General features: G+C 44.3%; 1 protein-coding gene across 1 annotated transcript in view; it reads left to right on the top strand.

Annotated features, from left to right (window-relative positions):
* tgfbr3 (transforming growth factor, beta receptor III) overlaps nucleotides 1-7846 on the top strand; it is a 106708-nt gene extending 98862 nt beyond the window's left edge. The window contains exon 17 of the mRNA XM_076278423.1: nucleotides 3558-7846. Within this exon, the coding sequence (XP_076134538.1) occupies nucleotides 3558-3676 (119 nt within the window). The 3' untranslated portion in view covers nucleotides 3677-7846. The remainder of the gene's footprint in view (nucleotides 1-3557) is intronic.
* Nucleotides 7847-12052: the final 4206 nt, after the last annotated feature.

Raw genomic sequence — 12052 nt, 5'->3', positions numbered from 1 at the left:
CAACTCTCTGGAGCTCGTCCTCCATGTTGGCCATGAGAAATGTTGCTGACTCATGCGCTCAAAGATAGCCTTACGAGATTGCCCATGATGGCCTCTTCTGGTCGTATCATGTACTGATTGCATGTTACGCTAATATCCGTGATGCTTGTCCACAGTTTGCAGCGCTTTGGCAAAACAAACATATATTTTTAGTCACGGTTGTGAAACGAATATCAAAGTGGTATTTCAAAACCATGTAAAATAACATAACAGCACTTTTTTCTTTAAAAAAGCAAAACAAGAAACCCCTACTAGTTCAGGATATTAAAAACAAAAGGTTTCAGAGTTACCACAGGCCTCATAGTTGATGTAAAGGTCATCTCTCTTACAGATAGGCCCACTGTGTGGAGTCATGCAGAAGAATTTAATATTGAAATATCTGCAAGTTACTGAGGCTTAGCCATGCATCATTCCCCTCTCTCAACCCTATAATCCTCCTGGCTGTTCAGTCTCTGGATTGTCACATACAATATGTCACGCTCTTGAGATATAATACATCACCTGCTAGGTTTGGGGACTCTGTTCAGGGTAGCAACATGAGATGCGTTTGAACAGTGTGTGTCAGTGCTCTTTTATCATCTATCAAAACTCGTGGTGGACAAGATCACTCGACACTCAATCACACTTGGGAACAGCTAGCAGTTCATCACTGTCTCTTGTTTTATGCATCACTTAAAGCGAAGGGCTACAAAGAGATAGAGGCACAGACAGGCGCAGGGGAGTGACAGGACGAGGAGCAGTGAGTGACATCCTCAAAAAAGACTCACTGAAAGGGTCACATTGGAACAGAGGGACAAGAGAGAGAGAGAGAGAGAGAGAGAGAGAGAGAGAGAGAGAGAGAGAGAGATGGAGACAGAGGGGGGCTGTCTGGCTTGGGTCCAGTCATACAGAAAATGCAGTTCAAAGAGTTCAGGACAATCACACACAAACACATGCATATTCACATAGACACACATGCAGATACATGATATGCACATAACCCGCCCCCAACACACACACACCCACACACACACACACACACACACACACACACACACACACTGTACATTAAGATACAGCCATAGACATACACACACACACACACACACACACACACACACACACAGTGTTCTCTCTGGTCATGCAGCATCACATCCCCACATCTCTGAGTCAGGCTGTGCACGCTCTTACCAGAGCACCCATAGATCACACTGATAGGTTAAGGAGGCTGCCCTTGGGACAAGTGGGGAGAGGGGGTTTTGGAGTGTGTGTGTGTGTGTGTGGGGGGGGTGTATTGTCGGGAAGAGAAGAGAGAGGTCAGTGTCTAACCTAAACTGAGGTTACCACAGCCCCCGGTTCTGTGGTGTCAAACTGGACATGAGGGGATGCAACTGTCTTTGAGTTTGATGTGAAGGAGGAGAAATTCTGTTATTTAGTGGTGAACAACAGAGATAGCAGATTTGGGCCTCCAGAGTAAGGCAGCTGTGTGGCTGTGTGCGGGGCCGAGGGAGAGTGTGTGTGTGTGTCGTTAGCAGAGAGAGATTTCTGAGTACTGCAGGCCCTGGCTGGCTCTGTCGCATCAAAAGAGTGTGGTGTTTTGGCAACAGTGGGTTGAAAACCGAGAGCCTGCGGTGGGCAGATTGGATTCCAGCGTAAAGAGGTGTGTGTGTGTGTGTGTGTGTGTGTGTGTACTGTATGTGTCAGTGAGTCTGTGTCTGTGTGGGTGTGAGTCTGTCTGGGCAGCACTATTTGTTGTGTGTGTGTGTGTGTGTGTGTGTGTGTGTGTGTGTGTGTGCTTGTGTAAGCAGTGTGAGGCTGCTTTTTTTTAGGCTGCTCTCTTTGGCAGTGCAACTCTGGCAAACATTAGTAGAACTGTGGGGCCTGGAAGAGGGAATCAGGCGTTGGGCCCAGGGTGCGCGCGCGCACACACACACACACACACACACACACACACACACACACACACACACACACACACACACAAAGACAGAACAAACAAATGCATACATACACACACAGTACAAACAATCACAAGTACATTCATAAAAGGAGAATTCAGTCATCACACACACACACACACATATGCACACACACACACACACACACACACACACACACACACACACACACACACACACACACATAACATCTATAATCACAAATCTCCTATAACTCATTGCTCATGCTAATGTTTGTTTTTCCTCACTCTGTATAGACTTCCAGTCCTCTGCTGCCCTAATCAAACCATTAGAGAGAGAGAAAGAGAAAGAGAGAGAGAGAGAGAGAGAGAGAGAGAGAAACAGTGCCAAAGCTTTCAAACAAACATGGAGCCCATTATTTTTTCTATCTTTCTGTCAGACAAGCTTTCCAAACAAATGGAAGTTGTTGTTCTTCTTGTTTTCCACTCGGCCATTTAGTGCTCAGGGACTGCGTCTCGGAGCGAAGGAATGTGAAGACGATGAGAAGAGGGAGCGGTGAGGAGAGAGAGGAAGGCCTGTTAAAGCAGAAGAGCAACAAACAGCATGGATCTCGGCATAGGGAGAAAGTTTACTCGGCTGGCTTGACTCCTGGCCTCTGCAGACCACAAGAAGATAACCAGGAAGAGCTTTCTTCCTCCTCCTCCTCCTCTTTTCCCTCTTTCCTTCCCTCTGTATAGACTTCTCGCTGACCTTCATTCACTCTGTCTATCTCACTTTCACACATCTCCATTCACTTTTCCTGCTGCATGTTCTTTCCCAATCAAATTCTTTTTTTCTCTTTCTCTTTTTTCTCTCTCTCTCTCTCTCTCTCTCTCCATCTCTCCCTGTTCTTTTAACTTGAAGTCTCGAAGTTGAATGCTTAGAGGTAGAGAAAGTTTCCTGCCTGCGTCATCGCTGGCCATAGAAGAGCTGACCACTGTGTGCTGGAGGCCAGCAGTGGTCTCTCTCTCTCTCCCCCATCAAAACGGCATGAGGCCTGCAGCCTTTCTAACGGCGCACTCAGAACAGCATGTGCTGGCATGGCCGCCTCCCCGCACCCACACCCACACCCAGCGCCCCTCTTAAACAGGCCCAGAAACATAAAACTGTAGGCTGAGGCCCAGCACTATACGGCCAGAGACATGTTGTACAAACTGTGGTGTTTTTGGCCTTGGTGAAAAAGCGCAGAGACTAACTCGGGCTAGACGGAGCTCACGTGTAGGTTTTGGGTCTTAGCACCACATTAGGTTTGTGCTTTCCTCTCCTCCGTAGTTGGCCAACTGTGCATCGCCACAGCCACTGCCAGCGGCCTGTGAACCAGGACCTGTTCCATTACGTGATCGATACCCACTGGCCAACACACCTCCATAAAATTAACTGGTTGACCAGTAATGTATGACAGGAGAGTGCGTTTGTGTCTGTTTGCTTACATATGTAGACCCAAGTGAATTGTAATGTCCTCTACACACATCCTATGAAAGTGGGCTACTTTGTATACTATGTACTGTATGTTTGCACTCTTATTCTCCAACTCACTTCTCTCTCTCTCTCTCTCTCTTTCTCTCTCACTCTCTCTCTCAGGTGGTCCAGCCAGTCGGCAGCAACCGCCCAAATCTCAGCCGGCCTCGGAGAACAGCAGCGCTGCCCACAGCATCGGCAGCACGCAAAGCACACCCTGCTCCAGCAGCAGCAACGCGTAGCCCCGGGGGAGAACCCAAGAGAACCCAAGAGAACCCATCCGAATGCTGGAGAACCATCATGTGAACGCCTGCACAGAACGAGCACAGCACATCACTCAATGTCTGCAGGTGCCAGGGGAAAAGCAGACCTTTATCTGACCATAATTCTGTAAATATAAGTAAAATCTATTGTAGAAATGAATATATACATATATAGATGTAAAGTAAATTTAAGTAAGATATATTTATTAGAAATAACATTAAGATATATTGATGAGTCCCGCGTGGGAACCTATTCTGCATTGTGAGAGCAAAGCAGGGTGTCTAAAAAAGTCAACTAAAGACAAGCAGAAGTATTTTTAGGGGCATGTAGCAAACTTAACACACAAACACAAACTCCACCCTGCTGAACCCGGTCCATCATATTTCTGAGAAGTCCTTGAGAATGTGTGACAGTACTACTGCAGTTGCAAGGGCTATTTTGGGCTTGTTAGCACACACATGACCCGAAATGGCACGAAGGTCTCAAAAGTCCAGTGCTGAACTTTAAATGCTAAAACTAGAAGCCAAAAACAGAAGAGGGTGATAAATACCGCTGTGTATTTTGATTGTGAAGTGCTGCTTTGTATTCCGTAAGCCACAAAGGGGGACATTGGTCCTCTTTTTTTAAATGTATTTTTCTACCATATATGGTGTAGTTTAGACTACATACAGATGTCTGTTTACACCACTCATTCTTGAGACAGCGCCACAAGTCAAACCACAAAATCTCCACCAATCTCCTCATCATCTCTTTAGATCAGCCCCACGCTACCTTTTTTAACCACTGATATAAAGTATAGCTATATATAAACATTGTTTTATGATTCCTGATAGCAATATACAGTATCTCTTATTTCTGCCAAGAAATCTAAATTATGTGAAAAATATATGAAGCATAATATGCATGCTTCATAATTAAGTTGGTTAGCAAGAAGTTCTGGTTTTGATTTTGGACGGGTATTATCTCGTTGTACATTTGCTACAATGACAATTAAGCTCATTCATTCATTCATTATTTCTAAAGTCCACTAAGGCTCAAGACTGACTGGCGTAGGCTGGCATCAGAAGAGGCATTCTATTCCTATCAGACATAATCGCCTGTGTTGTAAAGTGATGTATATTTTTGTGAATATTGTACATAGGAGAGAGTTACTCACTAACAAAGCTACAAGATGTGAGTATATAGTGTTGTGAAAAGGTGAACGGCTAGTATTCCCCAAAGATTTCATGCTTCATGTGCGAGAGGACTGACAGTGATTGAAAGCTAGCTTTGAGACAAAGTGGAAAGAATACAGGAAGCTAAACCAGTTACATACATGTAGTACAGTATTCGGAGTAACTATCTCCAAAATTGAATGTGACCAAAATATCCTTGAGAAACATTAATTCATAATAGTAGAATCCATTTGCAAAAGCTCAACAAAATAATCTAAAGAGAATAAACAAAAACAGCTTTGTTCACAAATCACCCAAGCCACCTTGAGCTGAAATCAATCAAAAGTGGGCACACAAAGTAGGCTGTTGTCCAGTTTTTTTTTCCAGGAGGCCACACAGTCCCACATCATATCAGGTAAATAGCGACACCTGTCGTGATGCACGCATAGCCTTATTCCATGATGTTTATCATATCAGCACCACATTGGCCCTGTGCTGTGAAATACATTTTAAATATACGTAACTGATCCATGGTCTGTGAAGTCTCCAGACAAGGACAGACATCCTCAAGTGTATCATGGGGCCACTAGGGCCTGTGAGCTCCAGATTGTCTCTGGACAAAACTCCTAGCACTGACAAATCTAAGGGCATTCAGTTTCAATGTAGAAACTCATATCTCTCATCCAAGTCTGTGAGCATGAAATATAAGACAGTTAATGGGCACTTAGAATGGACGGGGCAAGCAAGTTTTAATGGACGTTCTGTTATTTCTCTTATTCTTTTTATTTGTTACTTTTTTTGCTTGTTATGTGTTGATGAAAAGCCAAGAAAAAAACCCACCGTCGTGAAACCACATGAATGTGCCTTCATTTTCTTTTATTCTGTATCGTTGTGGAGATAAAAAATGGTTTCTGTTTTAAAAGTGGTATTATTTTCTAAAGCAAGAACGGCAGGCGGGGGGAACCAGTTTGCTCTGTACACTGTATACTGTGTATATTTTGAGAAGTGAAATGTCCTTCCCCCACTAAGATCATATTTACACAAACTGTATTTGTATCAGATCCTATGCGTGTGTGCTATCGCTTGCTGCATACTAATCTATAGAATGTATTCTCGAAGCTGACAAGCCGTTGTTATGTCCTCCGAGAGAGTGTGTAAAACAGAGTATATAAATATAAATATATATATATATATATATATATATTTGTGTAAAGTTTATATTTTTGAAGGTATATTCCCAGAGCCAACTTAAAAAATATTCTCTCTAAGCATACTGTGAATTTGTTGTGCGCTTGCTCTGATTTCTTTTTTGTCGGCTAAAATATATCTGTTTGTCTAAAAGGAGTTGACTGAAACCCCTGGAAGTGTATCTTTGGTGTTTCCAGGCAGATGCATCTCTGAGAGACTACCTGGGTTAGATACATTTTTAATTGAACTGAATTGAAAAAAGACAAATGCAACCTTTTGTATTTATATAAAGTGGTAAAAAGTAAAATAAAATATAGTGCATTGCCATACTATCATTCCGATTGCTGCCATCTTGTAAGAAGAAAGTCCGTACAAGTCGATTACTAAACTCTCCTCCTTTTGCGTCCATTGACAGTAGTTTGCGCGGCATTCGGTAATAAACTTGTGCGGACTTCTCATAGCAGGATGGCAGCAACGAAGAATTTAGGTAATGCACTGACTGCACAAACAGTCCTTTTTATACCCTTCCTGTACACTTACCAAGTTAAAATTACTCTGTGTTGTCTGTAGGGCCTCTATTTTGAGCCTTATCAGTGGCTTAAAGTAAAGATTAACTGTATAGCGAGCTTGTACCCAAAGCTATTGCTATGTTATTTCATTGTTAATGCAAATTCCGGTCTTACTACTGCGATTAACATAGTATTGGTGCCCAACGAAAGTTCACACTTCATTATTATCCAAAAATAGAGGTTATTCTTAGACCGGAGTTGTCCTTTAAGCTTAGCCAGCCCATATTTTCATACTATAAATTTATAGCCTGTCAGCAAACATTTTCAGTTTGTGCATTGTGCAATGAAGTAGGTCTTTTTTATACCACGATTCCAATTATAGTTGTATGTGCTTATATGTCCATTTAGACTTTTGTAATGTGTGCAATGCTAAATCTGTGACGTTGACTATAACATTGAAAAGTCTCAGTATTTGAAAAACAGTAACTCTCAGCTTAGATAGCCGTTAACTCTGAAACAGATCTGAGCACCTCCATGAGCAAATCCATGTGAGAGTTATATAGTACCAATGGTTTCAGTCAGCTTTCTCCAATCCTCCCTTTCTGTTTGTGTCTTTGTTGGTCATGAATATGCCTTCTGGAGGCTTTCAATGCTGTCATTATGAAAGTGTGTGTGTGTGTATGTGTGTGTGTGGTGTGTGTGTGTGTGTGTGCGTTTTTACTTTTTTGTTTTTCTGAGAGTTAAATGTAAATGTAATCACACCTAAGCTGTTAAATGCCTGAAACCTGAGTAGAGGTCAGTGGTGTTGTATATATGCTAAGGGGCTAAAATGCTGGAATGAGTCTGTCTGTAAGATATATGGTTGGCAATGACCATACCCCTGAACCATTCCCACATCTGTGGCCCCACTCCCTTGCTTACCCTCAACCAGTTTGTAAGTAACCCACCCAAAAACTAGAGCAAGTTCACTGTGTTAAATGTACTCCCCCATCTCCATGAATTAGAGGAGAACACGTCTCCCTTTGTGTGCTCCAGTTAGTGCCCTGACCCATCCCTGTGCTGATGACCAGCTAATCAACACAGTCAACATGTGGGTTAGGGCATGTAGAACTTCCAAATCAAACTCAGAACCTTTTCATTAGAGGGCATTAGATTTGAAATACTACGCCAGTGTCTGTGGTTCTCTCTGAGGTTACCCCGTTGGAGTCTCCCCTTAGCCCTGGTATTAGTTTGCAGATGTTCTGTGCTGAGCTGACTGGAGGGGGATTGGAGATAGAAGGAGAACGGGGGGGGGGGGGGGGGGGGGGGTTGGGGGGTTGGTGGTTTCTGCTTCATGTTCCGTACCCCTGGTTTTGTGGGGATGGGGGGCCCTGAGCCTGGCAGGCAGCCTACACTAGGAGGGCTGGATGTGTGTGCCCAGCAAAGCAAAGCCCCTCTCAAATGCTGATTGTACTTTCTAATGGTGTTTGCGTTTGAATGTTTTTGTGTTTCATCTACCTCAGTATTGTTGCCGTTGTATGTCTGTGTGAGTGTGTGCAGATGTCTGTGTGTTGGGTGCTAGAAGTACCCGTGTGTATGTGTGTGTGTGTGTGTGTGTGTGTGTGTGTGTGTGGGTGTGTGTGTGTGTAAGTGCGTGCGTGCATGTGTGTGTGTTTTTAAAACAGTTCAGTTTGTGGTTTTGGGGGAGCGATGTAAAGCTTGGGCCATTGAATCACATTGTGAGCATGGTGTTCATATTTTTCCCCCCTTTCTCTCTTTCTGTTTGCGTGTTTGTTCATGGTTCAGTCTTTTTTATATATCCAATGTTGTTTTCATCTTCCAAACCAAGAGCTTGGATCGTTTTATGAGATAATCCAATGAAAGCAGTAAAGACCCATTATTTTACAACAGGCCGCCAGCTTTTGTGTGAAATGTGAAATAAAAAGGCTAGCAACCCAAGCAGCCTTTCTATCCCCATGCCAGTCCCAGTTTCCCCAGGGCTCAAAGTTATTTTGTGGATGAGGGCTTGTTTATTTTTATTTTTTTTAGTTTACTAAAAGCATTTTTTCTTTCTTTGTAAATAATTTACGCTGTAAATATGCATGCTGTTTGTATGTTCTGTATATACCTAATAATAAATATGTATAATCTCTCAAAATGTCTTGTTTGTCCTTGATTTTCAGAAAACACTCACTCTATTGTCTCTCTGAGCCTCTCCTTCTCTCTCTCTCCCTCTCTCTGACTCCACGGCCTTATTTGGCGTGAGCGGAGGAAGGCTGTGAAGGCCCTGGATGAGTGCTGTGTTTCCTTAGCTTAGCTCCTATCTCTCGTCTCAATAAATCAGCCTCAGTCTCAGTTTGTCTCCAGGCTGTTGTTGTGGTGTCCGGCGAACAATCGATTGTTCTAATCGTCCGTGTGTTAGACTTGGCGTGTCGCTGCAGAGCTCTCCATCCCAGGCTAGGTCTGGGCCCCTTCGCTGAGGTCATAGCATGATGCAGACCATGTGGGGGCCTGGCGTAAGGACTGGGTGAGGATGCAATCAACCAACGCGACACACACACACACACACACACACACACACACACAAGCAAACAGCACTCCCTGAAGTTCATTATCCATGCATTCATACTTCACACAAAAGCCATCCCTGAGGCGCAGCTAACCTTTGCTCACTGTTAAGAGAGGGAAAACATGAGGGATAGAAGGAGAGAGAGAGGAAGAGAGGGAGAAAAAAAGACATGGGCCCCAAACAAATCTGGACTAAGGTTCTATGACATCATGCAGCTGTGTGTCCGGCCACGTTTCTCCCTCACCACTACAGGGCAGAGGTTCTGGAAACAAGGCCCATGTGGCACATGATGTCACCCCTGCGATCCTTCCTCTTGGTCCAAACTGATGTTCCTCCGAGGGGTTCCCACGGCGCTTTGCGGCTCCCCTGCCCTGATTGACCTACCCCACCTCGCCCCATTTGCCTGCTCAGGAGACGGGTCACCCTTTGATGACCTCATCAGGGTGTTTGTTTACCCACTCCCCTTCCCTGCTGCTTATTTGTTCACCTTTGGAGAGACCGATCCAGATGTGCAGATCACAGGCACACATAATGAGATCTCCTCTCCAAGCATGGAGGGAGGTGAGGAGAGGGCAAGAAGAAAGGATGAAGTAGCACTGTTTTCAACTCCTAAGCCCCTCTCTCTCACTCTCTTGCTCTCTCTCTCTCTCCTTTTCTCTTCCTCTCTCTCTCTATCTCTCTCGGCGTGTTTAATCTTCTCCACAGAGCTTTAGATTCACCCGATTTGTGTTGTTTTATCAACAAGGCAGCCTGAGGGGTGTCTGATTTAATGTGGACCAGGCCTAGGGATCCCAAAGAGAGCCCAGCCATAACTAGGTCAGCCCTGTTTATTTAGAGCTTCACTCATTCTCATCCTCGTCTCTGTGTGTGTGTGTGTGTGTGTGTATGAGGTTGTGTATGTGAGGGCTGATCCTGACCTGAACACCTCTCGGCACGGTACCACTTCCTTCAGCAAGGCCAGAGAACCACTCAAGGGAAAGTATCCCCAAAGTGTGCATTCATCTCACATAACCTTGCTATAAGGGAGTGTTGGGAGCTGGAGCAACAAGTAGTGTATCACTCACTGTTGTCCAAAATAATCACTTGATACAAGCTGGAAATGTTAATGCTAAATGGTTAAATGACTGACAGAGAAGACAGATGAAGAGAGAGCGGAGGTGAGATGATCTCAGTGAAGTAAAGAAACCTCATTCTCTGATTACAGAGAATTGCCGGGAAAACACTGACTTGCTTTGCACAATTGTGAAAGTTGTGGAATACCATGGAATTATGAAATACCAACTGAATAAGCAGGTACAGATTGGACATTATTTCTGATAAATTGCACACTGCCGCCCTTCATCTCCCGTAGCATTTGATCAGTGAGTCATTCCGTGTCAAATCAGATAAGGTTGTTGCTGCACCATCTCAGATTTTGTTCAAACCTTGTCTATATCATCAATGGGTCCTAAAACCAAGGACTGTGAAATATTTCTGTGCAAATCTTCTGTCTTCATATCTTTTTCAGACCTTGAAATTCTTTCATTTTTACAGCTTGAAAAACACATTCCATGTTTGGGCATTTATATCTTGACAAATATTTTCCCTATAGCCTCCTCAAGTTTTCTAGGGTGGAAGACCAACTCATAAGTATAGTATAGTATATATACTTTTTTGATCCCATGAGGGAAATTTGGTCTCTGCATTTAACCCAATCAGTGAATTAGTGAAACACAAACAGCACACAGTGAACACTCAGTGAGGTGAAGCACACACTAATCCCGGCGCAGTGAGCTGCCTGCTTCAACGGCGGCGCTCGGGGAGCAGTGAGGGGTTAGGTGCCTTGCTCAAGGGCACTTCAGCCGCGGCCCACTGGTCGGGCTCAAACCGGCAACCCTCCGGTTACAAGTCCAGAGTGCTAACCAGTGGGCCACGGCTGCCCAATAATAAGCATGTGTAAACAATTTAAAGTCTGTATTAAATGTCTTCTTGAAAAGGCCCTAGATTTTGGAAAAATTTGCATTTAGTGTGATATTGAGGGTTTTATAATAAAATGGCAGGAACTGATTTCACCCACCATGGCTAAAGACTTGGCTGGGTATGAAGTTCATTTATATTTTCATCTGCATAAAATGTGTATTCAGTATATGTTTATATACTGTACCTATATATCCATAAGAAAGTAATTTGTTCTCCAGACGCCAGCCTATATTTATGCTACACAGTTTATATACTGGAGCAATGTTAAAAGATACCTTCCTTAAATAGCCCTATAGCCTTTTGCTGAGGCAGTTGTACCTACAGGTTGTCAAGCATGTCTTCCTGGCTTCATTATTATGAGAGAAAACCAAAGGAACCAGAGCATTCATCCATGTCACACCTTTCCTGTCGCTGCCTCAATCCCGACCAATCACAGAGGCCGCTTTCATGACACCAACCAATCACCCAATCTCCTCTCTTCCTGCTTCACACAGATGGGAACCTGGTATTGGGAGTTGCAAACCTTCTCCTAAGTTAAACAGCCATGTGCTTTTCACGGGTGGCTGACGAGGAGGACAAGGGCGGGGGAGGCTGTTTTTGAAGAGGCCCCCGCTACATTCCAGCAGCAGCCCACCCACGGCTCCAAAAAAAGGTGCCACCCTGGATCTGGCCGCTGGGCTGGACACCCGAAGAGACCTGAGGGATGTTTGGCAGGTCTGGAATCAGCCTTGGGCCTCCCTTCTCACCCCCACCCCCTCCAAACCAACTGTAATCCAGCTCTTGGGGATTCTGGCACCAGTTACAGTACTGTAGACCTTGGAGCGGTTCAGGTCACCTTGAGACCACAGCCACAGTCATGCAGGTGGGCAGTGGAGAAAGTGGGGCAGGGAGTGTAGTGGTCAGTGGTGGTGCTGCTGCAATCCCAGTAAAGAAGTGAATGTCATACTGTATATGTCTAGTGCCCAAAATGTCTGATGCCATCAGTGTCAAATGTCT

The sequence above is a fragment of the Alosa pseudoharengus genome, unplaced genomic scaffold (assembly GCF_046254945.1).
Source record: "Alosa pseudoharengus isolate Yale_2024_CS ecotype anadromous, Long Island Sound unplaced genomic scaffold, YU_APseudo_1.1 YU_APseudo_1.1_scf_11, whole genome shotgun sequence".
NCBI lineage: Eukaryota > Metazoa > Chordata > Actinopteri > Clupeiformes > Clupeidae > Alosa > Alosa pseudoharengus.
The sequence above is the reverse complement of the archived record's forward strand: the minus strand, read 5'-3'. Positions and strand labels throughout refer to the sequence as shown.